This window comes from Hippocampus guttulatus, chromosome 19 (assembly GCF_054856545.1).
Source record: "Hippocampus guttulatus isolate MCC_2025c chromosome 19, RoL_Hgut_1.0, whole genome shotgun sequence".
Classification (NCBI taxonomy): domain Eukaryota; kingdom Metazoa; phylum Chordata; class Actinopteri; order Syngnathiformes; family Syngnathidae; genus Hippocampus; species Hippocampus guttulatus.
Window position 1 is genome coordinate 9730684 of NC_141279.1, and position 26842 is coordinate 9757525.

At 45.3% G+C, this 26842-nt stretch overlaps 4 protein-coding genes across 7 annotated transcripts; 3 read left to right on the top strand and 1 right to left on the bottom strand.

The window, feature by feature from the left end:
* Positions 1–13: 13 nt before the first annotated feature.
* gnptg (N-acetylglucosamine-1-phosphate transferase subunit gamma) lies at positions 14–2377 on the bottom strand. The gene is made up of 11 exons (XM_086138594.1): positions 2222–2377; positions 2047–2101; positions 1649–1716; positions 1505–1559; positions 1322–1405; positions 1157–1250; positions 936–1050; positions 748–830; positions 515–643; positions 332–413; positions 14–260 (listed from the first exon to the last, which is right to left on the bottom strand). Exons 1-11 carry the CDS (start codon positions 2340–2342, stop codon positions 169–171), a joined length of 978 nt encoding a protein of 325 aa, XP_085994720.1. The 5' UTR covers positions 2343–2377; the 3' UTR covers positions 14–168.
* Positions 2368–5167, top strand: tsr3 (TSR3 ribosome maturation factor). 3 transcript variants are annotated; one of them, XM_086138598.1, is made up of 7 exons: positions 2368–2822; positions 2967–3180; positions 3276–3469; positions 3547–3714; positions 4101–4155; positions 4666–4750; positions 4788–5167. In XM_086138598.1, the coding sequence occupies exons 1-7, from the start codon at positions 2702–2704 to the stop codon at positions 4854–4856; spliced, it is 906 nt and encodes a 301-aa protein (XP_085994724.1). In that variant the 5' UTR covers positions 2368–2701; the 3' UTR covers positions 4857–5167. The 3 variants fall into 3 exon arrangements, with proteins under 3 accessions (XP_085994724.1, XP_085994723.1, XP_085994722.1); XM_086138597.1 differs by having other exon boundaries at positions 2371–2822; positions 3276–3412; positions 4666–5167; XM_086138596.1 differs by having other exon boundaries at positions 2372–2822; positions 4666–5167.
* Positions 5168–7338: 2171 nt separating this feature from the next.
* pdpk1b (3-phosphoinositide dependent protein kinase 1b) lies at positions 7339–14727 on the top strand. Its single transcript, XM_086099227.1, has 14 exons — positions 7339–7614; positions 8986–9249; positions 9409–9451; positions 9528–9665; positions 10010–10154; positions 10229–10326; positions 10403–10478; positions 10572–10640; positions 10758–10854; positions 10937–11110; positions 11211–11428; positions 11603–11660; positions 11790–11942; positions 12464–14727. Exons 1-14 carry the CDS (start codon positions 7591–7593, stop codon positions 12575–12577), a joined length of 1671 nt encoding a protein of 556 aa, XP_085955353.1. The 5' UTR covers positions 7339–7590; the 3' UTR covers positions 12578–14727.
* Positions 14728–15524: 797 nt separating this feature from the next.
* Positions 15525–26538, top strand: kctd5b (potassium channel tetramerization domain containing 5b). Of its 2 annotated transcripts, XM_086138849.1 has the most exons (7): positions 15525–15877; positions 20293–20401; positions 20570–20661; positions 20828–20923; positions 21150–21254; positions 22850–22975; positions 23769–26538. In XM_086138849.1, exons 1-7 carry the CDS (start codon positions 15656–15658, stop codon positions 23796–23798), a joined length of 780 nt encoding a protein of 259 aa, XP_085994975.1. In that variant the 5' UTR covers positions 15525–15655; the 3' UTR covers positions 23799–26538. The 2 variants fall into 2 exon arrangements, with proteins under 2 accessions (XP_085994975.1, XP_085994974.1); XM_086138848.1 differs by lacking the exon at positions 21150–21254.
* The last annotated feature ends 304 nt before the right edge of the window (positions 26539–26842 follow it).

Below are 26842 nucleotides of genomic sequence, written 5' to 3' on the forward strand. Positions count from 1 at the left end.
AGTATTTTTCCGTAACAATAAGACATTAAAAAGAAAAACAACTCCCATTTAAAAGTTTTCAGTCTCCCATTTCAGGTCGGCGTCATCTCCGCAGAGTCCCGTTTAAGCACGTCGCCGCCCCCATCTTACGTTCATGCGGATGGCATGCACGCCAATCCGTCCCGTTTCTCACGCCGCGTCCTGCTTAGCGAGCTCCAAAAGGCCAACGTCGCCACGCAACTGCTGTGCCTCCGCCGTCGTCTTGGCACCTTTTGTCTCATCTGTCACGCCAAGCGACACATGAAATGCACGTTTTGTACACTCGCAAACTGTTTTTGGGGGCACGTCTAACCTGGTTGTGCATCGAAGGCGATATTGTGATGAGTGAGCAGGGCTCGCAGTCTCGCAATCTCTTCTCGCTGCTTGTGGAAGTCCTGCAAAAGGTAAAAGGCCCCTCTTCTCATCCGTGCTGAGCGGTCAAGGATGAGGAGACGTCGCCAAGTCTCGCTTCCTGTTGTCTTGGCCATTTCCATACCTCATTACATTTCTGTAAAGAGTTGTGCGTTTCCACTTCAGCTTCGACCCGGGGCGGCTTCCTGGCCGCATTTTGACTTTTTAAAAGGCCGGCATCCTCAAACACATCCCTCACCAGATTGTTGTATCCCTGCAAGGGACAAAAGAAGCGTTCAGATTTGCATCATCAAGGAACAATTCTGTAGCTTTCCTATGCGATTCGTGACTTTTTTTTTTATAAATTCCGTAACTTACTTGCTCAGTGACAAGGCCTTCATAGCGAGCCTGTTCGGCTTCATCCCATTCCTTCTGCAGCTTCTCATTTAGTGTTGGGTACACTTAAAACACAGCAAAAATCTTTTTCTTCCTTTCACTTATCATCCAATTAAAGAATTAATTCCGCTTATATATTAAAGTCGAATGACAACGTCAACTGGTCTTACCTAAAAGAGAATGCGGGTGGCAAACAAGTGGCGTCTCAAAAATTAGCGAGTACACGCAAGTGCTCGGCTCTGAGACTTGAGCAAGTTTGGTTTGGCTGCTGCAGGCAAGAAGCACCTTCAGAGAAAAAGTTGAGAGGTCCAATTAGGCTCCCGGTGTAAAAGATCTAGTGCACTTTCGGTTCATCCCGAAACCTTTGAGGAGTAATTTTGACCCCGCTCACCTTTGCTTCTCTGTTTCTGGTGCCACAAGTGTCGCCGTCTCTCATCCACATGCCTGTAAAAGTGTTGTTTGCCATCTCCCACTCGTGCCAGATCCTGGAAGGAGAACATATCATCCCTTGCGCTCACTGCTGAACGACCACAAATGGTAGCTGGAGGCGTCTTACCCCAGGATCCCGCTGTAAGCGTTCCATCGGAATGACTGTTCATGTTGGGTGATGTTATGAAATGGACACAGCTCGTATCTATACCTGAGAGGATGATATACAGTTGCAAGAAGATGTACGCGAATCCGCCAAGTGTTCTTTTGGTTGTGACAAAGATTCTGGGTAGTACTGTACAGTACTTACACTGATTGTGTGAGACTGAAACATCTTCCAGCCAAATGAAAAAGGTGTGAAGGTCCTTGTGGAGATACGATGTTCAACAAAACATTTTTTTGGACCAACATTCAAGATGGAATGAAATGTCGCATAAAATGACATTGAAGTTACCAGACACTGGCGATGGAAGCACTTTAGCCTGCAGTCTGCTTCCTTGAGACAGAAAATTGTTGTTCACCCTTAGGAGGGAAACATTCACTAATTAGCTCAAGGATGGGGTGTAAAAAAAATGGATTGATGGATGTTCATCTGTCTATGCCAGTGATGTATAGTGTGGAGGCGTTACATGCAAATGTTTTCCTCCGTGGCAGGAGGTCCAATTAACCTACCGTGCTATGTTAACGTGTATTAAAATGGCCAATTAATGGGTTGTGCTAACAAACAAACAAAAAACTAGCAAACATGGTTTTAGGGGAGCTGGAATGGAATGATGGCATTCCAGTTGTTTTCAGAACACCGGATGGGAAGCAGTGGGGGAAAAAAACAATTATTTTTTGTTTTTGACGAACCCAAAGGTATTCGGCGCCTCGACTATCTTCATTTTACCGGCGATTCCATAGGTTGCTGTGGAAAGCGAAATCAAAAGACAGAAACGTTCATCTTCCCCATGGCTGAATGATGTGCATTGTCTCTGTCGATGTCATTGTAGCGATAATCAAATTAAATTACACTCCAATTACTCACCCAAGAGGGACAGGTCCACAGTAAAGGCGAGTAATAAGTGATATGTTACACTTAACAAGCAATACATTTCGAATTTTAATTGTAATATGTTTTCTTCGGCATCTCTCACGTCTGATGACATGAGAAGGGTTTCCTGGTGAGATCGTCACGTGACAATAACAGAATATGCGCATGCGCAGTTTACTTGGGACACGCACGTCGCGTTTTATTTAGAGGAGACAAAAAGAAAAACAACTACGTTCCAGTTTGCGATATGCTTAAAAAGTTGTGAAGATCAGAGTTTTTTTTGATGTATTTTACTTACTTGCAAATGTGAACATTCTGGGGTTAACGTTCACGTGTAACGAATGTGTCCGGGCTAATGCTAATGGTTTCTAGCTAACAGGAAGCTTGTGTGGGTTTGACAGATTTTGTTATCGACTATAACAGCAACTGCTAGAGCAAATGACACGGGGTTAGAATATATGTCTTGTGAGTAAAATGGGACGGAAGAAACAGAGCAAGTTTGTGCGCCCTGACAACAAGGGAAAAGACAAACGACACAAAGTGAAAGGGAAAACTTTAGAGGCTTTTACAGAAGAAATGCACTCTGCAGTTGAAGGTAAACATACATGACAAACCGTTTTACATTGTGTGCATTACATTTTTTGAAGGGGGGCGGGCTTCTAGTTGCATAAGAATAGAATATCTTAACTAACGATATCTGTCAATAATCTTCCATTATATTCTGTTTTTTCTCTAACAGCAAGTCTTCACAGAGAGGAGGAAGGAGCAGAGAGCCCTCAAGTGAAGCTACCTTGTCCTCTTGCCATGTGGGAGCTGGGCCATTGTGACCCCAAACGTTGCACAGGCCGAAAGCTGGTCCGCAAGGGGTTTGTACGCAACCTGCGCCTCAATCAGAGGTTTAACGGACTCATTTTGAGTCCCATGGGTACAAAGTATGTGACACCAGCTGACAGGTATGCCATGTGTCGTCCTGGCATTGTTCACAGCGCACTAGAGTATACTTTGTTTTGAATTATGAAATGAATCAAATGTTTCTTTTCATTCACAGGGAGATCGTGGCCCAGAATGGGCTGGCGGTGATTGATTGCTCTTGGGCCAAGCTGGAAGAGACGCCCTTCAATAAGATGGTCGGAAGTCATCCGCGCCTGCTGCCTTACCTCGTCGCTGCCAATCCGGTCAACTACGGCAAGCCTTGCAAATTATCTTGTGTTGAGGCTTTTGCTGCCACTTTTTGTATCGTGGGTAAGGCTTGTGTGCAACCTTTGTGTCGCATTTTCAGAGTGACTCAAAATCGACACATCCCGTTTTAATGTCGCCAGGTTTCGAGGAACTGGCCGCGCTCTTGTTGAAGAAATTCAAATGGGGGACTGTGTTCCTGGAGCTCAATAAAGTTCTGCTGAAGCGCTATGCTGCCTGCCAGTCAGAGGAAGAGCTGCTCACTGTCGAAAAGGACTTTCTCACCACGAAACCAGAGGAGGAGGAAATTGGTATAAAAAAAAAAAAGTGGCAGGGGATTGAATTTGCAATGTGGGCTTTATTTATGTGTGGGGTTTGATGTCTTTGTAATCATTTGCTCGCCTTAGAATTTTCAGTGCACCCTGGTTGAATTTTCACGACAGGCAGCAGTTTGGCGGATGGTGAAAAATTGCTTCAAAAAACTGGCTTCAAGCTGTTTACTGCCTCTCCCTTTTGAAGTTTACAGTCAAATTAAACATAACCCAAAGAGAATTACAGTTGAGATTAATCTAGTCTTTTTTTTTTCATTCAAACAACACCAAAAGAACATGACATATTTATCAACAAAGCTGCTTTTCACATCCACGCTTTTGTTATTGTGGGAACCTTGGTTTTAAATTCAGCCTCTTGTTTGCAGATCCGTTTGATGTCAACTCAGGAGTGGAATGTATGAATCTCAACAGACGTCACTGGTGAGCCTCTTGTATTTCATTTGGGGGCATCTTTTAATTATATTTACGTTGATAAATGCTCTCATTAGAGGCCAAGACTCTTAATCCAATTTTAAAATGATGCCATTTGCTCATGAATGAACATGATCCTTTGGTACAGTGACACGCAACAATTATGAAACGCAGGCACCCATTAAAAAAAATAAAAATAAAAAATCTTACGGCACACCAACCAACAGAAAAATGTCACCAAACGTGGAAGTACTTCAATAATAATGCGTACAGGTCAATTGTACCTTCTGCCATCGAGTGGAAGATCATTTCAATGTTTTGCCTGTCCGTACATCGCCGGCCTAGATGGATGAATGAAGTGCATTGTCTGTAGTGAATTCAGTAATTTTCAAACCAGAGAAGTAGGAGTATCAGTTCTCGCACACTGATGGTTAGGAATCACTGCTACAGTTTAGAGTATACAGGAACAGTTTTGTGCTCTCTGCTTTGCATTTTATTTTTTTATTTTTCTATCTTTAGGGAACCCGATGAGGATTTTAGCGAGGGCACTGACACATCAGAGGATGATGATGATGATGATGTTGATGATGACGACGATGATGATGATGACGACAACAACGATGATGAAGCGGGAGATGGAAAAAAAGAATGATGAGTCAGAAAACGTCTCACACAGAGATGAAGGGGCAGCAGCAAAGTCATCACAATAAAACAGATATAAACTTCATTATTGTCAGGACTGATGACCCATTATGGAAGCCTCAAACGCTCATAAATGTTTAACATGATAAAAAGTACATTTTGGCTAGTTTGTATGTCCTTTGTAAATGATCTTTACTGTTGTTGTGTGTACAATAACAACGCTGTTATTGTACGTAAATAGAAAGTATCTGTACTTGAGAATTTATTTGTCTGATGTTTTCCTTTTACTCCCGGCATGAGAAACTACTATTGGGCTTTCTCGACCTTAGTCACCTTTGACACTGTTAAAAAAAATGAATTAAAAAAACGGGGAACTTTATTCTGTCACCTGGAAGAATAATTTGTGGAAAATGTGTTGTTTGTGCTAACCGAAAATCCACCAGCTTCTCTCTTCAACATTTTCTCACTACAATCTGATAAAAATCCGTATTTTGCCCTAATCCGTATTGTGAATGATCTCCTCATAGCATCTGATTCCGGTTTAGTATCCATCCTCATCCTCTTAGACTTGAGCGCTGCCTTTGACACAATCTCTCACCCTATCCTCCTCAATAGACTCTCCTCCATTTGTCTCTCCCACACTCCCCTCAGTTGGTTCCACTCCTACCTCACTGGCCGCACTCAGTTTGTCCAGCTCAAATCCTTCACCTCAAAGCCCTCCCCAGTCACCACAGGTGTACCACAGGGATCTGTCCTAGGTCCCCTTCTCTTCATCATCTACCTCCTGCCTCTTGGCCATATCCTCCGCAAATTTAATATCCACTTTCACTGCTTTGCTGATGACACCCAGCTCTACCTCTCCTGCAAGCCAAACTCCATACTCCCACCCCCCTCCCTCACCTCTTGCCTCTCCGAACTCAAAACATGGTTCACAACAAACTTTCTTAAATTAAATACTAATAAAACTGAAGTCCTCCTTCTTGGCACCAAATCCACTTTATCCAAAGTAAACAGTTTTTCCTTCAACATTGACAGCTCCCTAGTGTCCCCCTCCCCCCAGGTTAAGAGTCTGGGTGTCATCCTGGATAGCATGCTCACCTTCCACTCGCATATCAACACCATCACCCGCACTGCTTATTTCCACCTCCGCAATATTACCAGACTTCGCCCTTCCCTCACCCCCCGCACCACTGCTATTCTTGTCCACAGTCTTGTCACATCCCGCCTTGATTACTGCAACGCTCTCCTCTTCGGCCTACCTCAAAAGTCCCTTCATAAAATCCAGCTGGTCCAAAACGCCTCTGCTCGCATCATCACAAAAACATCTTCTCAGCAGCACATCACCCCCGTTCTCCAACAGCTTCACTGGCTCCCTGTTCAACATCGCATCAATTACAAACTGCTTCTATATACATATATGGCCATCCACAACCTGGCCCCTCCTTACCTATCCGACCTTCTCCAGGTGCATATCCCCTCTCGCTCCCTCAGATCCTCGTCCTCCCTCCGCCTGTCAGTGCCCCCTGCCCGACTGAGCACCATGGGAGCCAGAGCCTTCAGTCACGCTGCTCCAAAGCTCTGGAACAACCTACCTCCGGACCTCCAAAACTGCACACCTCTTTCCACTTTCAAGTCCCGTCTAAAAACACACCTGTTCAGGATTGCCTACAACACATAGCTCTTCCATTTCCTATGTTTTTATGATTTTATGTCCTGTTTTTATATAATATCTCGTTTACTAATTTTTACATTGTATTTTCTTATTGTCTGTACAGTGTCCTTGGGTGGCATGAAAGGCGCTTTTAAATAAAATGCATTATTATTATTATTATTAAAAACGTACTGCTGAGACTTATGTTTTTCAGTTATGATAAGCCTATTTAGCATTTTTGTTCGTCAGAGTGACTCACTGCGGCGAGTGATGGGAAAAGCCAAAAGTTGCAACAACAACAATACAGTGTGGACTGCACCATTTTTGCGGTTCGGCATTCGTTGATTTGGTATTGGTGAATTATTTTTATCCTCCAGTATTTTTTCTCCCATTTTTTTCTGCACGATTTGGAAGGAGGATCGCTTATTCGCGGATTTTCTATATGCGAATACCGAGTCCACTGTAATTAGCAAAGCTACGGGAACACGTTGTTTGTTAGCTTCATACCCTGTGCCAGTTATAGTCACTTATTTATAAAAGATAATTGTTTTCATTGCGCCGAGTTAGCCAAACGAGTATTGTTTATAATTGACAGTAAAATGCATTGAATGACTTTTGTATTCGGGTACATCTCAATTTTGTGGAATCAATCTGTCTACGTTTACCTGAGTCTTTTTACAGAATTTGTTGTTGTATTTTTTTCACCCAAAGTACAAAATGAAAACAGTTGCAACCTCTGCCGCTTTGGGGTATTTTTACACTTAAAGGAGGGGAAATCCAATTTTTCCTACCGCTTCACCTGATAGTTTTTAACGGAAACCGCGGTCAGTAAATGCAGCATTTTGCTACTATTATCTGCTATCTGGCAGCGTCATGAGCAAGACTGGCTTTTATACGCAGCGTGCAAATTAGTTTTATCTAAAAATAAATTGCATGTCGTTTTCTGGCGTCTGACGGAGTCTTTCCAGTAATGTGAAGTTGAGTGTTGTACTGTAAATGTGGCGAGGGGGGCGGACACAGCAGGACTCTGCTGTCCTGCGGTAACATTGTTGTGGAACGACGTCACAGCTCGAAAATGAAGGCGCAGAGGCAGCCATTACCGGAGCTTCTCTAATTATTTTATTCCAAATAAATACTCGAGGAAAACTCCCATGGCAAGAGCAACAAGTCAGCTGGTGAGTGTCGCCGCTTCGACACGGAGCACACTACGAAGCCGGCGGCCCAAACGTGGCGTGTGGCGGCTGTTTGACAACAACTAGTTAGGTCGGGCCTTCGCTGGAAGAGCGCTAGCCTAGCCGCAGAGCTCGTTCGAACGTTAAGACCTCATAGCGCCGCTACGCCGGCTAATTCAGGCGAACGACAGCGACATTGGCCAAAGTTATTTGGCTTCGTTGAGACCCCGGTTTGACCCGCGTGGGTGCTGTGCACGAGTCGGGTTTGTGTTAAATTATAAACGACACGAAGCTGTTATCTGTGCCCGTCTGTATCAGTCGGCTAATGCTAAGCTAAGCAGCTTCGCGCTTTCAATGTTAACTCTGGCTGTCAATTCAATGTGGTGCACAAGTCACCGACAACACGTTAACTCTCATTCTGTCTGACAAGCAACATGATGAAAATATGAGAAGGCGGTGGGGTGATTTTTTTTTATTTTTGATTTTATGTAGTTGCAACACCTTGAGCTAATTTGCTGGCTGTTACCGCAAGTTTGTAACTCACTGTCAGCCAGTGCGGCTTGACAAGGTTGCCCGAGAAAGTTCACTTTAGGCCCCGGTGCAGCCGGATTGATCACGTCGGTGTGTTATTGGGATCTGGCTTTAACTAGCAAACATGACGCGGTGGACTTACGGAGAATGAGTCAGGGCGTAGTTGCTCAGTGTGAGCCGGGTGAGGGGATAAAAAGCGGATGAATAGCCACACCTTGGTTGTGAATAAGATAAAAGCAAGGCCGAGGGAAGCAACAAACGTTGAGGGAGTTGTAAACGTGTTGTGCGTGTTATTGTTGGCTCCAAAAGACTCCGGAATTTACAACCTCGCACTGTTTTGTTTGCTTGGGGTGTGAAGTGATGACGATGGCTGGGTTTCGTCCAAGTGGAAAAGGTTGTCAAACTTTTACCATCTCTAAAATACTTGTCTCTCCAAATGCCACCACCATGACCACCCTCGGAATACAGGGCTGAATGGTTTTGAGGGGGGTAGGAAATCGAGTTTTCTAGCAATACATTGATCACTCATGATTTACGTTAACGGCACGCTTGTTCGGTGGAATTTTGGGAATTTGTTACGAACACTTCAAAGACTGCAAGTCCGAGTGGAGGTGAGCAGATTTACCTGAAGTAGATAAATAATCCATCCTTGATGTACTCACGGGTTGTGTGCTTTTATTTTAGCCTAGCCAAATAGAGCAAAACAATTATGTGGCTGCACCATTAAATTGTGTTACGAGCTCGGTCACTGGAGCAATTCCAGTCTGAAGTCAAGGGTCCCACTGTGTACTTTCTGATTCCACTCCATCACACCGCTGACTCACGTTTTCTTTCTTCTCCCAGTATGATGTCGTGCCTATCCAGCCCAGCGTTGTCATTTGTTCCCGCTCGCATCCATCAATGGTAAGGAACCACCCCGACTTAAGCAGCAGCCACTGTCCCGGCATGGAGGGCTCGCCCTCGGAGGCCCGTGCTGTCGGAGCGTCTGCCAGCGGCCAGGGCTCCGGCCTCCGTGCGCAGAAGGTGGCTCAGGTGCCGCAGCCTCGCAAGAAGAAACCGGAGGACTTCAAGTTTGGCAAGATACTGGGAGAGGGCTCCTTCTCAACGGTACGTATGAATAGACGGATTTATATCGCGCATTCCTTTTTATTTTTTTTAATTCGACTTGGGTAACTGTTGCTACATGCTAGCATTCCTCTGATTAATGCTCTTGGATGAGTCATCCTCTTGAATTAGAGTTTTTTTTTTTCCCTTTCCCTTTTGAAGGTTGTCCTAGCAAGAGAGCAGGTAACTGGCAAAGAATATGCAAGTAAGTATGACTATATTGCAGATGACTCCCAAGTCGCTGTGTGTGCATTTATTCTTGTGCTCTGTCTGCGTTGAAGTTAAGATCTTGGAGAAGCGGCACATCATGAAGCAGAACAAAGCCCAGTATGTGAAAAGAGAACGGGATTTGATGTCAAATCTCGACCACCCCTTCTTTGTCAAACTCTTCTTCACATTTCAAGACGACGATAAGTTATGTATCCTTTTCACTTCAGTATTCATTGTTGGGGATCCTGATCAGAGATCCTGTACGCCTGGACTTGTACTCATGAGAATGCTCCGATGCTACGACCCCCCAATACCACTTTACCACACGCCGCTATTCTGTCTTCCCCGAGTGTGTGGCGTGTCGTTTGTTCCTCAGAAAGAGCGTTCTTCCTTCAAGTTGTTTACCAACAGCCCCAGTTGAAGTTTCAAGAAAAACTGACACAAAATAAAGAGAATTACACATTGTAAATGGAAGCAAGCACATCATTATTTGCGTGCTTTTTAATGGCAGAGTTTTATGCTTGACTTTTTTTCCTTAACTCGGATTTCTCAGATTTCGGTCTCAGCTACGCAAAGAACGGCGAGCTCCTAAAATACATTCGTAAAATTGGCTCATTCGATGAGACCTGCACTAGATTCTATTCGGCGGAAATCGTTAGCGCGCTGGAATATTTGCACAATGTGGGAATTATCCACAGGTACGTGTTGAAGCCTTCGCTCGTTTCTTTGCCTTTCTCTCCACCGCGGTTCTGACAGCTGTGCTTCCCTCCAGAGATCTGAAACCGGAGAATATTCTTTTGAGCGAAGAGATGCATATCCAGATAACAGATTTTGGGACAGCAAAACAGTTGTCGTCGGACAGCAAGCAAGGTACATTTCCGTCCGTCAGGCCGTCTCAGTATAATGCACTGGGTGTGTTTTAAATGTTCTCGCGCTTGTTTTGCAGCGAGAGCCAACTCCTTTGTCGGAACAGCACAGTATGTTTCTCCGGAGCTGCTAACAGAGAAATCAGCCTGCAAAAGGTAATTGACTGACAGGAACATCTTTTTTTTGTTTTCGAGTTGCATAACAGTATTTTTATTTATATATAAAACTTTTATTTTTTATTTTTAAAGCTCTGACCTCTGGGCATTGGGATGTATAATATATCAGCTGGTGGCTGGTTTACCACCGTTCAGAGCTGGGTAAGTGACCCGCCCCCAACCCCCTATTATCATTACTGTCATGACAAAAAAATTCTAATAATAAAAAAAATAAAACGGGCAAGAGAATTAAAATGTCATCTATTTTACCCCTCATAGAAATGAGTACTTGATATTCCAGAAGATAATAAAGCTGGAATATGAATTCCCTGAGAAATTCTTCCCCAGAGCCAAGGATCTTGTCAAACAGCTTTTGGTAAGTCCTTACAGATCACTTGTAATAGATTGTAGGAGCAGTAAAATATGTTAACCCCCCCCCCCCCCCCCCCCTGAAATAGTCACTGGACCCGTCAAATCGGATTGGCTGTGAAGAGATGGGTGGCTATGACCCTTTGAAACAACACCCCTTCTTTGACAACATCTCCTGGAGTGACCTGCACATGCAGACGCCCCCCAAACTCACCCCATACCTGCCCGCCATGTCTGAGGACGATGAGGACTGCTACGGAAACGTACGACTGTTGTCCATCGGCGTGCTCGGAATCAAGTCCCCAGTTAAAAAAATAATAATCATAATAATAAAACAACGGCAATGTCATTTTGTCCGCGTAGTACGATGACCTCCTGAGCCAGTTCAGCAACATGCAGGTGGCCCAGTCCAGCTCGTCGCACTCCCTGTCGCCGCACGAGTCGACGCCGCCGCAGCGCTCGAGTAGCAACATCGAGCAATACATCCACGACCTGGACAACAACTCCTTTGAGCTCGACCTGCAGTTCACCGACGAGGAGAAGCTCCTGCTGCTGGACAAACAAACCTCTGGGAATCCGTGGTAAGTCATGGCCGCGTCCAGTCTTGGAAATACGCGCGCGGTCCTCGGAAAGACTCCGGCATACGAGCAGACTGCCGTGTTAGTTGCAAAATTGGCTTTGCGGGTTGTCCCGTCTGCAGGTTTTGCTGTCCGTACCAGTGAACGAACGTTTGTTTTTATTCTAATGTCACCCAGGCACCAGTTTGTGGAAAACAACCTGATTTTAAAAATGGGTCCAGTGGACAAACGAAAGGTGAGCATATTTGCTTTGCTGGTGTTGTGTGACAATGCACTTTAGCGTTTGTCACTCGGGGCAGCAAGTTCACTTTTTTCTTCTTTTTTTTTAATAGTAGCGCTCAACCGAAACCGCTTTCCGTTACAGGGTCTGTTTGCCCGACGGAGACAGCTGCTCCTCACCGAAGGACCACACCTGTACTATGTGGATCCCGTCAACAAGGTCCTGAAAGGAGAAATCCCTTGGTCACTAGAATTACGCCCCGAGGCCAAGAACTTCAAAACCTTCTTTGTTCACACGGTACGCACGACTACGACCGAATGACGAAAGTATAAAATTGGAATATACAACTTTGGATATTCCACGGCAAGATCACTTTATCTACAATAATCATGATTTTTATTAAAAACACAAATTCAGCCCCCAAAAACTGGTCCTGAATTAATTTTCTGTGTTTACACTCATGAAAACAGCACAGTAGGCTCACAGGACAACCGTGTCTTAGAAAAACAGGAACAGCGCAGTTTAGCGCATGACATAGCTTGTTTTGTTTTTTGATCCCGGACTCGCCACACTGCGCACGCGAAGCAACGCCGAGCAAAATCGGTCCCCGGGATTTCCTCATCCGTTTTGCAGCATTGTCATCCGTGTTCTTTAAGTATCACGACACACGCGGGGCCAACATGGCTCTTAGCGCAAGATTTTTTTCGTCAGGCTGGCACAGTGGAATCGCTACAGATGGTATTGGGGGGGAATCTTTCTCCCAACGATGCATCACGATTTCTAATGACGAGTGTTTCTGTTCCTCGCTGTCATTCCAGCCTAACCGGACATACTATTTGATGGACCCTAGCGGAAATGCCGACAGATGGTGCAAGAAGATCCAGGAAGTGTGGCGAAAGATCTATCAAAGACACCAAAATCCCAGTCTATAGGAGCGCCCCCACTTCCTCCCGTGGCCGACCCGCTTGAGCTCGGGGGGCCAATCACTGAGCAGAGTAACACCCTCTTTAGTGCCCTTCATCACCGCAGTGTAAACAAACTCTTTACAGACGCTGGCATCGAAACCTTGTTTGTTTTACGGAGTAGAATCATTTGGGGGGGGGGGGCGACAACTTTGGATTCAGGGTTGCTTTGCTTGTTCTTTGTGCTCGGTGTGAGGCTTCTGTTATCATCAAGTCCTGCCAAGCACATCTGCTTTTTTTGTTTGTTTGTTTTTTGGTACATTCTCAACGCAACGTGAAAAAGGCAAAGCGGGGGGGCCACGAGGGGCGCTCTCTTTTCCCCTCCCCTTCCCCAAATCAGAGGACTGGTTTCCTGATATACCGTAAATACTGATTCATGTGAATCCCAGAGTCTCATCCAACCATATCCTAAACCTGCGTCCTACGTGCAAGCTGTAGACAGCCAGCCCCCCCCCCTCTTTTTTTTTTGTCGAATGCATTTAGTCCCATAGCTGTACCGGCTCACGTACGCTCCATTCAGTCTGGCGCATTTACCAAACTCAAAATGTATTTTTGTAAGAGCCCGTGTATTTCCACAGTATTTGAGTTGTTTTCTTCAAACCCAGTGGTACTTGCGCATGGTGGTCCAATCAGATTCCGAGCAGGTCGAAGCATGAGCCTTTCATAGCCGTGAGTGACGGAGGAGGCGGGTAAACATGCCACTAGCTTGTACTTGCTAATCATAAACTCGCTTCCCTTTTCCTGCATGGCCAGTTGTGTAGCGCAGCCTTGTTCCTCTCTCCTAAGGGCACTGATGATACTACAGTAGTTTATTCAAGTTTTTAAAAAGGTGGGTATTTTATTTTATTTTATTCTATTTTTTTGACTGCATTGGCAACCATAGCAAATGTTACTGGATGATTTGGCTGTTCTGTTCACTTTGCGATTTCTTTGTGATGTGAATTCCTTATTTCTTTTTTTTTTTTTGTGGGATTGTTTGCGCGTCTTCAGTGCATCCTGTTGAAATACGAAAAATCCTACGTGCTGACCAGAAAATCCTCATCCAACAGAGATTATACATGAAACTATCGCTCTTTGAAGCAATCGCAGGTTTCTCCAGATCGCTGGACACACACACACACACACACTCACTCACTCACATTCAGCTCCAGTAGAACTTAAATTGAGTTAAGATCCTCTTTTTTTTTGTGTGATCATAATGCTTTTAATTTTTGACAGATTACCTTCAGCCCCCCCCCCCCCCTCCTACCCCTCACCCCTCTTAAAGGCCCTCCTCATTTTGGCTGAGTCTGAGTGCAGTGTGTGACTGGAATATAGGTGCAAAGGACCCCTGGGGGCCCAGGGGCTGGGTGTGCGAGGATATCTATATCTGATCCAAATAAGCGATAAAATTGCTGTATCTGTCTATTAAAAAAAAACACACAAAAAAGTGGAGGAAACACTCCAGAAGTGTTGGCCTCCTCCACGCGGAGAATTTGTCAGAATCAAATCAATGGCGGTCGGTTACATGGTGTATGGAAAACACTCTACCTGGCTTGTAACTGACGAGAACTGTGATGTACAGATATTGTATTATTAAAATCTGAAGCAAGTAATGCAATGACATTAGGAAACAGTTTTTTGTATTTTTATTCTTGTATAAGGTTATTAGAGGGCTATTGTTCAGCCTCTAGTTCATTCTGTGTTATTTAAATTCTAATATATGAATCATATTTGGATTGAAGTCATGTTCAGGGGCCATGTTGTGTATGTTTTGAGATGTAAAGCCTTTGAATGTGAATAATTATTGTAAACTATAATATTTTACAGCTTTTTTCTTACTATATCATACATTTTCTATTTGCTCGGTGATTTAATCATATTCCGATGATAATTTAATGAATCTGTTCATTCTCTCGCTGATTTATTTGTGCGCTAGGTCAGTAGCTGTTGAATGGCGACTTTTCCACTTAATGATTGGTAGTCCAGTAATCGAAGCATGTAGGGAATTTTGGCATACGAAGAAAGCCATGTGTCTTGTCTTCTGTTAAGTCGCAGTCCCTGCACGGGGAAAGATGCAGCGTTTTACTGGCCGTGGCTTCTCACATCCTGCAGCATGTAAATAAAGTATCAGCCCACCATCTGTGTGTTGTTATGTTTTGTTTGGTTTTTGCTCTTGTGCAAATTAGACTACAGGCTACTCTTGGTTTAATGCAATTGTGTGTGACGCCGTGGCAGGGCGTTTGGGCGTTAATTCGATATCCAGCATGTACGAGGACGCGCTGTCCTCCCTTGCGGGACAGCAGACCTGCACAAATTGACAACTCATTTGTATAATCGTGATTTAAGAAAAGAAAACATTTATTTGTCTCACAATGGAGAAATTTAAAATGTGATTATTATGTCCGTGTATTTTTTGAACAAACAAGAAAGAAATGAAAGGCAGTTTATTAACTAACTCTAATAAAGTAAATTGTCTGAATACTTTTGTTATGCTACTTTGTCTTACTAGTCAAGACAAAGTTGTACATGGAAGATGCTCTCGGCATCATTCATAATTAAGGATACTAGTGGGATATGTTTGAAGACTTAGCGAAAATTTTAGTCGTGACAAAGCGGGTACTGGTTCATGAATCTTTAGCTGGATGGCAACTTGGGCTGCTGGAAAAAAACATGGGATATGCGATATGGGTGCTGAATATGAAGAAATGACGTAAATTACGAAAAAAAGATGCAGCAAAATTCAGAGGAAGGCGTTTCCATATAACACATTGGACCCTGAGGGAACGGGGGGAGAAAATACTTGTCATTTCTCCAGACATCACCTCGAACGTTTCCAGCGGAGCGTCTCGCGTGGACTCATGCATGCGTGCATTCGGGTGTGAGCGTGGGGTGGAGTGAGGAAGACGGGCGTGGGGTGAGTGGTGGGAGTGGCCGGGACTTCGCGTGACGTGAGGAAGCGAGCCAAGCGGCTGCAGGCAGCTCGTGAGATTTCCCGTCAGCCTCTGGGCAAAAACAGCGGAGGCGAAGGCGAAGGCGAGGGCTGCTGAGACGACGAGAGGGCGAGGGATGGCGGAGAACAACTCGGAAAGCAGCGGCTCCGTTCACCGCCGGTGTTTGAGTCATTGTTCGGCGGAGAGAAGCCCCCCGCCCGGCGCGGGCTCGTCTAAGTGGATTCGGCTAAACGTCGGCGGGACCTATTTTTTAACAACCAGGCAGACCTTGTGTCGAGATCCCAAATCGTTTCTTTACAGGCTGAGCCAAGCGGACCCGGAGCTCGATTCCGACAAGGTAAATGCTAAGCTAAGTAGCACTTGGCACTGCACTTGGCTGTGTGGGTTTTTACTTTTCGATGAAAAAAAATGCAGATATTGAACAAAGACGTTTTTTGACGTCGCCAATCTCATAGTTTAACTCGATTATATATTATTTCAAATAACGATCGTAACGTAACCCCCCCCCCCCCTCCAGCTAGCTTGCATTAGCTCACAGGCTAGATTCCAACAGTCACCCACATGATGTTGTATATTCTATTGGCGTCTATTTTAACATATATAAGTTAATTACATGTAGGGTCTGAGTGTCATCTCTAAATGTCGCCCAACCCGTGTCGTTTGAAAAGCCTTTTCGTTTCATTTGTATATTGTGATCATGTCGAGCTGCAAACTTTGTCCCGTCGAGGCCGTTGCATTGCGTTGCCCCCGTCGACCTAATTGGAACATTTTCTCAACCAAAATAGCAAATTATTTCCTGAAAACGATAGGGAGATTTTTGCCATCGTTGTGCACTCTTTCATATGGTTTGTCTTAAGCGTGCCGTCTGATTTTTGCTTGACGTTTATTCGAATTTCGCCCTCTCATTTTCTCTCTTCAACTTTCGAAGGGTGTCAGAAAAGTTTCAGGACTGGTGTCACAAAAAGATCCAATAGTAAGAGTCTTTGCATCTTTTGGTAATTCTGCGTGTGAAAAAAAGGTGAGAGTTGTGGCCTGAGCATCCAATTGTGTCAGGCCACAAAGAATTCAGTCGAACTAGCTCAGTGTGAGTTTTTCCCCCCTCCAAATTATTATTCAATTCCTTTTACCAAGATGAAAGAGGTCCACAAAGGAACCCATTTGAAAGAAACGGACAGCATCATGGTGGCCCCTGACGACGACAACGATCCAGGAAGAATCCTTCAAGTGAGCTATGAATGTGGGTGAGAAAGCTGTCAAAAGCATGTTAGACTCCAGTGGGATCACTTTGATGGAAAACGGTTGTAGTTTGGATTTAAAATCATCTATTTTTTGTGACACCAGTCCTGGAACTTTTTGGAGACTGTAAGTCATCCACAAATAGCCACACACTTGAACTGATTTCATGTTATGCTTTTTTGGGGGGTGGGCAGTCGATGGCGTACTGCATTCTTTGCCAACTAGGTTATCAGGTGATTGGTTAACCAAGTCACGTGTGCTGTTTTCTGTACTTTTCAAAAGTTAAACTCATTTTAAGGGAGGGAAAAAAGACACGACTCCATACAACATTTTTTTACAGGACTTGTCATGCTTGTTGGGATGCATTAAAGAACAGAGCAGCCTTGTGTGTCCTGCGGGCCATACGTCAGCCCCGCTATAAGGGGTGTCCCATTGGCCCCACAGCAAGCAGCCAGGGTGGCAAGGCGCCCAGCATGAGTAAGAAGTCGTTGCCAAGTGGGGTGAGGTGCTGCTGGGGATGAAGTCACTCCTCTCCCCCTGAATGGCCTCCACATGCTCCACGAGCAGCAGAAGGAGGAGGAGGGGAGTATGTTTGTGCATCTGCCGGTTTTGAACAGCAAGCCGCCTGTGGGCTCTCAAGCCCGCCGAGCAACCGTCAAACACAATGAATTAGTGTCCACATACACTGCGCGACACACTTTTGTAGACCTTGCTGCTGCTTCAACACCTCTCTGATGGTTTGTGTTCATCGACTTTTATAATCTGCCCTACTTTGCGCCCAACGGAGGCCGCGACTCATCTTGCATTTTAATGCCAATATTTTAATCTCTCAATAATCGGCTTGCTTTTTGGTCTGTTTATCCTTCAGTGAGCGGCTCACGTCAATTTCGTGCCTTAAGTGCGTGACAGAGGACCCTCGAGCCATTACCGTCCCGCTCACGTGAGTGCCGCTTTATTTCGGAGAGCGCCGGTTATGCGAAAGGTTATCGGCGGATGCTTGATCTTTTGCGGCTTTTTTCTTAAAATATAAACGTCAAATTAAACACGGAGATTGGTTGGGAAATACACGTGTGCGCAAGCTACAAATTTAGGTACAAGACACAAGAGCCTGATTGAAAAGTTTGCCTTAAGCAAGATAGCCATGCTCCGGTTTTGTCGTTGCACAAGTATTTGTTCTCAGCAAGCAATGACACGTTTTTTTTTTTAACTCGCCGGTCAACCAGCGGCTAACGTTAGTCCGGAGCAATATGCGCCACCAAACTGCGCGTGGACTGTAGCAATGTCAAGAAAATTGTAAGTAATATGCTACAAGAAATAGCATCCATCTTTGCAGGTGGTAGAAAGTGACTTTCTATTTATTTTGACCTTACTGGGACTTTATTGTTGTTGCCGGCGAATATTTTTACAAAGCGCTGTGCCGTGGACGTGACAAAGAAGTGGAGCCGCGTGACATTGGATCCAGCCTCCCCCAATCTCAAGTAAAAGCGGCATTGTGTTTGTGTTTCAGCTAAGGAGAGGAGAGCTTCATTTCTCACTCATGCATGCTGACACGCTTCCGCTGTACTCTTAAAACTGCATTATTCATGTTGTTGACTGGAGTCTGTTTTGCACGTGGGGTTGGACCCGGGGAGAAAGTGCTATCACGTGCCAGGTCAAAACCGTCCGCTTCGAATGCTGAATTCTGGTTGCGCGTCGTGCCCGAGCACAGTACGTGCGGCGGCGTAAATATTCATCGCGGTATTATGATACAAAGGCAGGAAATGGGCAAGCAATAAAGCGGAGTGTAAATACAGTCATGCTCGCCCCCAGCATTGACGGCGCTTCGTGCATTTCCGAAACGGAGTCTCCCCACCATTTGCTTTATAGCCGCGGGCACAAAGGAAATGTTTATTGTAACGCGTATTAGCTTGTGACCGATGGTTGGCTTCTCATGCAAACTGCGGGAAGAACCCTGCAGTCTGCATGGCGGTCAAACTAACTTTGTATCAAGAAGAGATCCAAAACGGGAATCCAATTTCTTCCAGGTCATCATGACTGCAGTTTGTCGAGGGCTTCAGGAGGGAAATGTTCCTTGATAGAACCCGCGCCTGTGAAAATGGGCCTCAGCAGCCTTGCACTCAAAGTGCTCTTTTAATATTTTGCAAAGTCTGAGAGCGTTTCTTCTAAAGCCGCCTCGGTGCGATGCCTGTATTATTTAAAGGATGAAGGCCTATTTGACGATGCCATTACCGCTTCTACTCCAGGGGGGATTCGCCCCCCCCCCCCCCCCCCACACACACACACACACACACTACAAGGCTTCGACTTCCACTTGGCTAAGTAACTGCAGTCATGTGACTCAGCGCTCCGCTGCAACGTCTTTAAACGCTTGCTCCTGGTGCCGTTTTCTCTTCTCCTGCAATGAGCGTCGAGGCGTTATTTCTGTCTGTTCCCGGGGCGGCGGCGGCGTGTAAAGGGCTTCCTTTTAATAGTGTTAATTGTGTGCGCAACGTGACACGGCGACATGTGAATTGAGGGTTGTCTCCAGATGGCTCTTCTCAACATCATGTGCTCGCCACGCGTGGGCCGCATGTGTGCCATGGGGTGCGGTCTTGCCCCCCCCCGAGGCCCAATTGCAAAAATCAACCACATTACCTTGCTGACCCGCACTAAACCGACCCAATTCTCCTCCTTGGGTGTTGATACGTTTTCATAATAATCTGCCATATCTGGTTTTAGCTCAAAAGCCGTGCCAGTGTCGCATCCATGGCGACGCGGCGTCGCCATGTCTGCTTCAGAGCCCCCCCGAAACTGCGGGGACCACTGACGGCACCCCGGAGGAGCCGCTTGTAGTGTGCCGAGGGGTTTCCAGTGACTGCACGCAACAGTGGCTTCTGCGCGGCACCCGTACAGAGGGAAAAAATTTGAATCGACAAACAGACGTGCGGGTCAGCTCCAACTAAAGTGACGAGAGATCCCAAATGGCAAAAGTGAGCACGGAGCCAGAATAGAAGTCCATTGGGCTCTGGTGGGATATTTTTGACTCTGGAAAGAAGGTCAACCTGCCATTAGGGTTTTCATTCTAAAAGAACATGCGTCGGGCCCTTTTCCCATAATTGGACGGGTGACATGAGGCTCCGCGTGAATGCTCGCGTGATTTTTGGGTCTGTGCTGTAGACTTCTCGCACTCGGTGAAAAGAGGTCCTAAGTCCTGCGACTCAACTGGAGCCGTAAATGTTTGTGTGCTGGCAGGCGCAAGTCTGAAAGAGAAAGCCCCCCCCCCCCCCCCCCCCCCCCCAGCCAGCCTAATCGCAGGACTGACTGAACTAGGGGAATGCCCGGCGGTTGTCAAGCAATCCGGGTCAAATCCAAATCCTGTGGGAATAGTCAAGTGGTGTTCCAAAGCTCGGGAGATTATGAAGGCCGGCCTCAGCAAATCCCCTTTTGTTTTGAGTCGCATGAGGATGCTTGTGAAATGCGCAGCCTTCAAAGTGGAGGGAATAATGGTGGCGCTGGTATTCCTGCTCTTCCTTTCAGGATGAAACCGGTGCCTATCTCATTGACAGAGACCCAACTTACTTTGGGCCGGTGCTCAACTACTTGAGGCACGGCAAGCTGGTGCTCAACAGGGACTTGGCAGAGGAAGGTAACTAAGACATATCGCGGCCTGCCTGCCACGTATGAGCTGTCGGCAGTTTCCCCAATTCTTGATGCATTGCTGCCTCTGTTTTTTTTTAAACACTTGCTCAACAAATATGTCGGTGCATAAATGCCGATGCCAGCTCAAGACTGACTTTTAAAAATGCCGTTGCAGGCGTCCTGGAAGAAGCCGAATTTTACAACATCACATCGTTAATAAAGCTCATCAAGGACAAGATCAGGGAACGGGACTGCAAGACATCGCAGGCATGTTGCGGCTCTTTTGCCTTGTCGTCTCGGCGAAGTGAAAATAAAAATGTCTTGTGCATGTGGCACGCCGCAGAGACGATTTGACTCCAAATGATCTTCACGCATCTGTCATGTCATTTTCAAAAATTCACGTGATGGGGTCTTGAACCTTTTTGGGTTTCAGGTGCCAGTGAAGCACGTGTACCGAGTGCTTCAGTGCCAGGAGGAGGAACTGACCCAGATGGTGTCGACCATGTCGGACGGCTGGAAGTTTGAACAGGTAACGCGTCTTCTCGGGACGGGCACGATGGGGGAACATCCGCAGTCCTGTTTTCATGTGCTCCGCCCACCCCCCGATGCTCACCTCGTCCGATGCTCCGTGTCGGGATGTGACAGCGAGGCGTGCCACCCCCCACCCCCCAAAAAAAAAACGGCGAATGGCTTCTCCCTGATTGTTCGCGCACGTCATCCGGGCATCCCGTCTGTGCTCTGATTGGTCGTTGCAGCTTGTCAGTATAGGTTACGGGCGGGCCCAGCGGTCGGAGTTTCTACTCATTGTGTCAAGGGAGGTGAAGGGAGAGGAGTCTGCTTTGCCAAACAACAGCGGCGAGGTGTGTCCCACGTGTTTCTGTCCACGGGCTGGTCACTGCATGCCCCCCCCCCCCGCCCCACCCCCCCTTGTCACCCTTGTTGGCCAGCGTCGGTCCCAAATCCGCACACTTGGATGTTGGTTCCTTCTTTGAGTTGACCCGCTTCATCTTGCGTCTTCAAATCATCTGTGAGACCAACAAGAACACCTGGCACCCGTCTATTTGTGTGTTTATTTACTTTAAGTTGTAGCACACTCACCTTTTTGACGAGCTTGTCATCCGCCGCTCTGGCTTGTTGTAACAGGAGCTACTCCGACCGTCGATGTGATGCCCGGATGCCCATTCCACTTTGTATCCCATCGGATAGTCGCATAATAGGACCAAGATTGATTGTGCAGTATTTTATTTGAACCATTTATCCTATTGTCACGATGATTATAGTTTGAGGACATTGAGTTGAGTTTTGAACGACAAAAGCTGCATTATCTCCGGCTTTCAAACCCAGTGAGTGACAAGGGCGGCAGCGAGTCGGGGGGGGGCTGTACGACACGCTCCTCGCGGAGGCCGAGATCAGCACGCTTGGCTGTGTCGGCAATGGTAGACATGCCGATGCCTGTTCTGCTCTGCGGTCACCAATTCCCATTTCCTATTGGTGGGCAAGCTCCATGGGCTGACGTCGCGAGCGCTGCTATACTGTACGCGCTCATCTTCTCTTTCTAGTTGTGCAAACGAAATTGACCAAACGTGATGTTCAGGTTTGTGTTTGATCCTGTGCTTGTTGCGATTGGGGTTCTTCTTTTCTGGTTATGCCCCCCGGATAGCAACGTGACTCCAGCAGCAGTGTGTAATGCCTGCCTGTTTGAACATGTACACAAGGGACAAAATGTTTACAGCTAGCCAGTCGAGTCTCGCTGTGCAGTCAAAATGAGGCCAGATGGTCTTTTTGGACCTGGAGTTGCCCCCCCCCCCCTTTCCTTCTCCCCCCCTAATTCTTTCAAGGTGTACACAGTTTGTTCATTCAGCGCTCGACATTTTATCTGTCGCCTTGCGTCCTTTGTCCCTCTTTTATTTCTAGCAAAGATACAGTTTGCAAGATATCTAAAAAAACGATTCTGACCTTGAGTGATCACTTGTAGGCCCCGTGAGATCAGAAGGAGTTGAAGTTGACTTGAATGTGTCAACCCCCCCCCCCCCCCTGATACTTTGAAGCTTGCCTTTGTGAGTCGCTGAAAGAGACCCCCACCTCAGTTTCTTCACTTGATTTTTTTTTTTTTTTCACCACAACAAGCTCGTGCTGACCCGTTCACGTTCCCCACTGACTTGTGAAGTGGCATGTTTACTTCATGCGGTTGACCGTTTGGTCAATTTTAAGCTAAGTCAGGTCCCTAAATGAATCATTGATGATCAAAACATAACAACGATTAATTTGGTCATCCATTAGTTGCCGATAAATGATTGCACCTCTGTAAGTAAGTGAATTTCTTGTCATTTGAAGAGTAACGTGGATTTGAGGAACTGTTGCGCCCGAGAATCTCGCCAACGGTCCCAATGGATTATTCTGTTGCATATCCTTTTCTTTTTTTGAACTGCTCATCTTTGTTGTCGCGTCTCCCTAGCTTGTCAGCATCGGCTCCTCTTACAACTACGGCAACGAAGACCAAGCTGAGTTCCTGTGTGTTGTCTCCAAGGAGCTGCACAATCAATCCTACGGGACAAACAGCGAGCCCAGCGAGAAGGCCAAGGTATGTTGCGCTCCCGTCCGTCCCGTCTGCGCGTGGGCGAAATGTAGGCAAAGTTGGGGTCACCGTATGTCCTTTGCGCCATGTCGAGTAGCGGAACGTGTTTCGCATGCGCGGTGTCAAAGGATAAGCCTGTCTTTCTGCTTTTTGGAGTTCACTTGCATGATGTTATGTTTTGCCCTTTTGGTGACGACCCCCCCCCCCCAACCCCCACATCAAGCCTCCCATTCAATACCATTGTTTCTAAAAACGTGTCTCTCTTGTCTTCTGTGCCTGCCGCATGTTGCTCAGAGCGACGATGAAGACACGGATTATGAAATGAATGATTCCGATTAGGGTTGAGCACTTAGGACCCACTGGTGAGCGCTCAACTGGCCCTAGTCCAGCCCCTCCCCTTCCGACCTAGTCTTTCACCTTTTCCCTTATCTCCTCGGTGACGCTCTGCTCCTGTCCCGAGAGGTTTCGGACGTGCTTACAGGAGATACCCGGAATTGCATTTGCTTGTTAGAACCCGTGTCACTCAACTGGGGGGAAAGAAAGAAGAGAGCAGCTTTTCGAGAGGGGAAGACAAAATAAAAATGAGACCGTGAGGCTGCCCAAAGATCCACCGGGTGGACTGGTGTGCCCCAAAATTTTCCAGGAACCTTCCATAGTTCACGCTTCACCTCTCCATCAGGCTTGCTGACTACATGTCTGCTAGTCCCGCTATAAATGAAGAAAAATGTGGCGGTGGTGTCGTTGTTTTTTGTCACCGAAATAACGTCTCCTCTTTTTTTGTTTTGTTTTGCTGTGACAGATTCTTCAGGAAAGGGGTTCCCGTATGTGAGGACGACTGAGTATTAGGAGCTCCAGGTGTTATGATGCAAACATATCATTCTTGTGGAAAACGATTTGGCACAAGAGGAGATTCAAGCAGGGAGGGGAGAGAAAGGGGAGGAGGAGGTTGTGCATTTATTTTCTGTTTCCCTCCATCTTTGTTTTTATTTTTGGTTTGTTTTTGATGTAAATATGACTGCTTAACTGACAATTGGTGCCTGTACATTTGAACTGGAACTTATTAATTTGAGGCAGGTCTCTTTTTTTTTCCTCTCTCTTCTTCCCCCTTTTTTTTAACTAATTGAAAAAAAAATGGCTGTCATCATATCGGCCAGTGATTCTCTCAGGGTCATCTATCCATCGATCTTGACTTAATGATATCCTCCAACTTGATCTTGCAAGGGATCCGGGCGCTCTTTGTGTTTCAAAAGCGTCCCCATTATTTGGAGATGGCAAGAAGGGAATTTGCATTTCTTTTAAGAAAAAGACAACGACCTGAAGTCAAATCACTTTTTGATGTTGATTTTTTTTTTTTTTTAAGGCAGCTTCACCGCCGTTAGTGGTCATGGTACCAACTGTATCATTGTGTAGCGCCATGCACTGTCTTCCAACAAGGCCTCTTCACTCGGCAGATGCACGTGGTAAGAATAGTTCCGAACCTTTTCTCTGCACTTAGATAGGACGTTTCAGACTCGAGATTGCTGCAGCTCATTTAAAAAAAAAAATATCACGGTTTTAAGTCATTGAATTGGAGACATCATGTTCATACGTTGGAAGTGAACTGCTTCATATGATGTAGTTCTGTTTAACACTTATGTTGTCCAGTGTCAGGAACATCCTTTTTCTTTTCTGCCAGATTGACTTATTGGTTCTATTGTTTTTGTTTGAGGGAGCATCTCTTTTTATATCAGGGCCTAGAAGTATTTGGGGGGGGCGTAGGAGGATTGTGGACTGGAATTATTATTTTTTTTTTGAGGACAATGAACAAAATCTCTGTTCATATCCAGAGAATTTAGTTTTAGTGTAAATAATTTTAAAAAAACAATATTGATATTTAACTATTTGAAAGAAAAAAAATAATGCACGTTTTGTACACTGTATAGAAAAACATGACTTCAAATGGAAGTTGTTATTCTGGATCCTTTTTTTTTCCAACAACAAAAGACCTTCCGTTTTTGCATAGTTTGTACAGGATTGAAGAGATTTGAGATTGAACAAGGTGTCTTCACTGAGAACATGCCTCTACATGTTTTATTAATAACAAAGCCAAACTTGGCTTTGAAGTTGACTGTTACATGATTTTTTTTTCTTCTTCTCCTGCCGTGCGATAGATTCTACTCAACATTTTTTAAATGTGTAGTTAATACACAGCATTACATGCACTACAGTTGGAGGAAAAAAAACGACACTGTGCACATTGCGAACAGCCTGTAATGTTATTTGTATATGCTGAAATTTCAAAACTTTTTTTTTAACCGTTATTTTTGGGTTTGATGTGCAGTTTTGATAGGTTGAAATATTTCACTCACAATTAATCATTTGGTGTTGCCTTGTTTTCCACTCCCCAAATGACCAAAATCTAATGTCTTACGTGAATTGCACACATTGATCTTTAGTGTCAGGGAAGAGCAAAGTTTTTATTATTGCCGGCACACTTTGTACATATGGACTCGTTAACAACACTTCCATGTATTCACACAAACACTTGACTTAAACTGTTTTCTAAGTATGGATGCATGTTTTTTAAAATATATATAGATACACATTTCCCCTCACACAAGGGCTTTTTAAGTAAAAAAAGATTAGCAAAAGGGGTCTCTCGGAGTAGACTGGATATTCTGCAAGTGCTAGGCCGTGTTTACATTTGCTCGAGTATTCTAAATCCTTCCAACATGTTTTCTGTGTTGCGCTCCCTGATGCATGTCAAAGGTGTGTGAGACCGCACGGTAACAAGCACTCCGCGTGATGTGACCACACAAAGATGCTGACTGATGTTGTGACACTCCATCCGCCAGGGCTCCAGGATTTTTTTCCCTCCTCTCCTTGGGGCTTAAAAAAAAAAAATTATACATATATTTTAGACTATCAAATGGAATGCTGGAGAGGCTAAAGTGCGGTTACACGGGTTTCTGATGGGTTTATAGGGCCCCCAGAACACCAGAGTAGCGCCATCCCTGCCATCTGCCCACTCGAGCGTTGCAGACAATCTTGATTGCCGCCCTCCTGTTGGCATTGATGAAATTGACCTCTATGGATTTTGAACAGTGTTTTTGTTTTTAGGTGGGAGCGTACCTTTGCAGTGAGATTTTCTAATTTTCCTGTGTGGTTGTGTAATCTCAGTGAAGGTGTTCTGAGGAGGCCTTCCGACGCCTCAGGATGATTCTTGGGGACCATCGCCATCTTGTGGCATGTGTAATATAATAATTATGTTTGATGGGAAATCATGTCAAAGCTGTAGCCTACTACTCTTAAGTGCCCTGTTTGTTTTTGCATTTAAAGTCATAAGCCACAAACCACCGAGATGCATGATTCAAGATAACATTTTATGTTTGTGAAAGAATGCAATGTCAACTCCCCACCCCCACCCTCCACATTCGATCTGACACTTACGTCGATGATTGTTTTCATATCATTAAGTACATCACTTCTATATGATCTTATGCAATGTGTATAAACTATGAATTAGATAAAGGGGATAAATCTATTGTGGTCTTGAGAAAGGTGAAGCCAATAAAAAAAGTTGTCATTCATGTCTGTGTGGTTTTATTTAAAATTAGAGTAGTTTCAAATGTGCTACAGTATCTTAAACCTAATTAAAAAGTGTGCATGACCACCAAGGGGGCAGTATAATGGTCACTCGAGTGAGTCACCGTTATCCTGATATTTGGTCAGCTACAATATTTGTTCTCTTCTGCACAGAGGGTAAATAATTTATAGAGACGTGAGTACAGGTATGAAGACTATCTACGCCAGCGCACGGAAGCATGCGTTGCTCCACTGTTTGCTGTGTTCAAATATCCGTTGCTAAAAGAGTTGTCGCAACTATTGATGCTA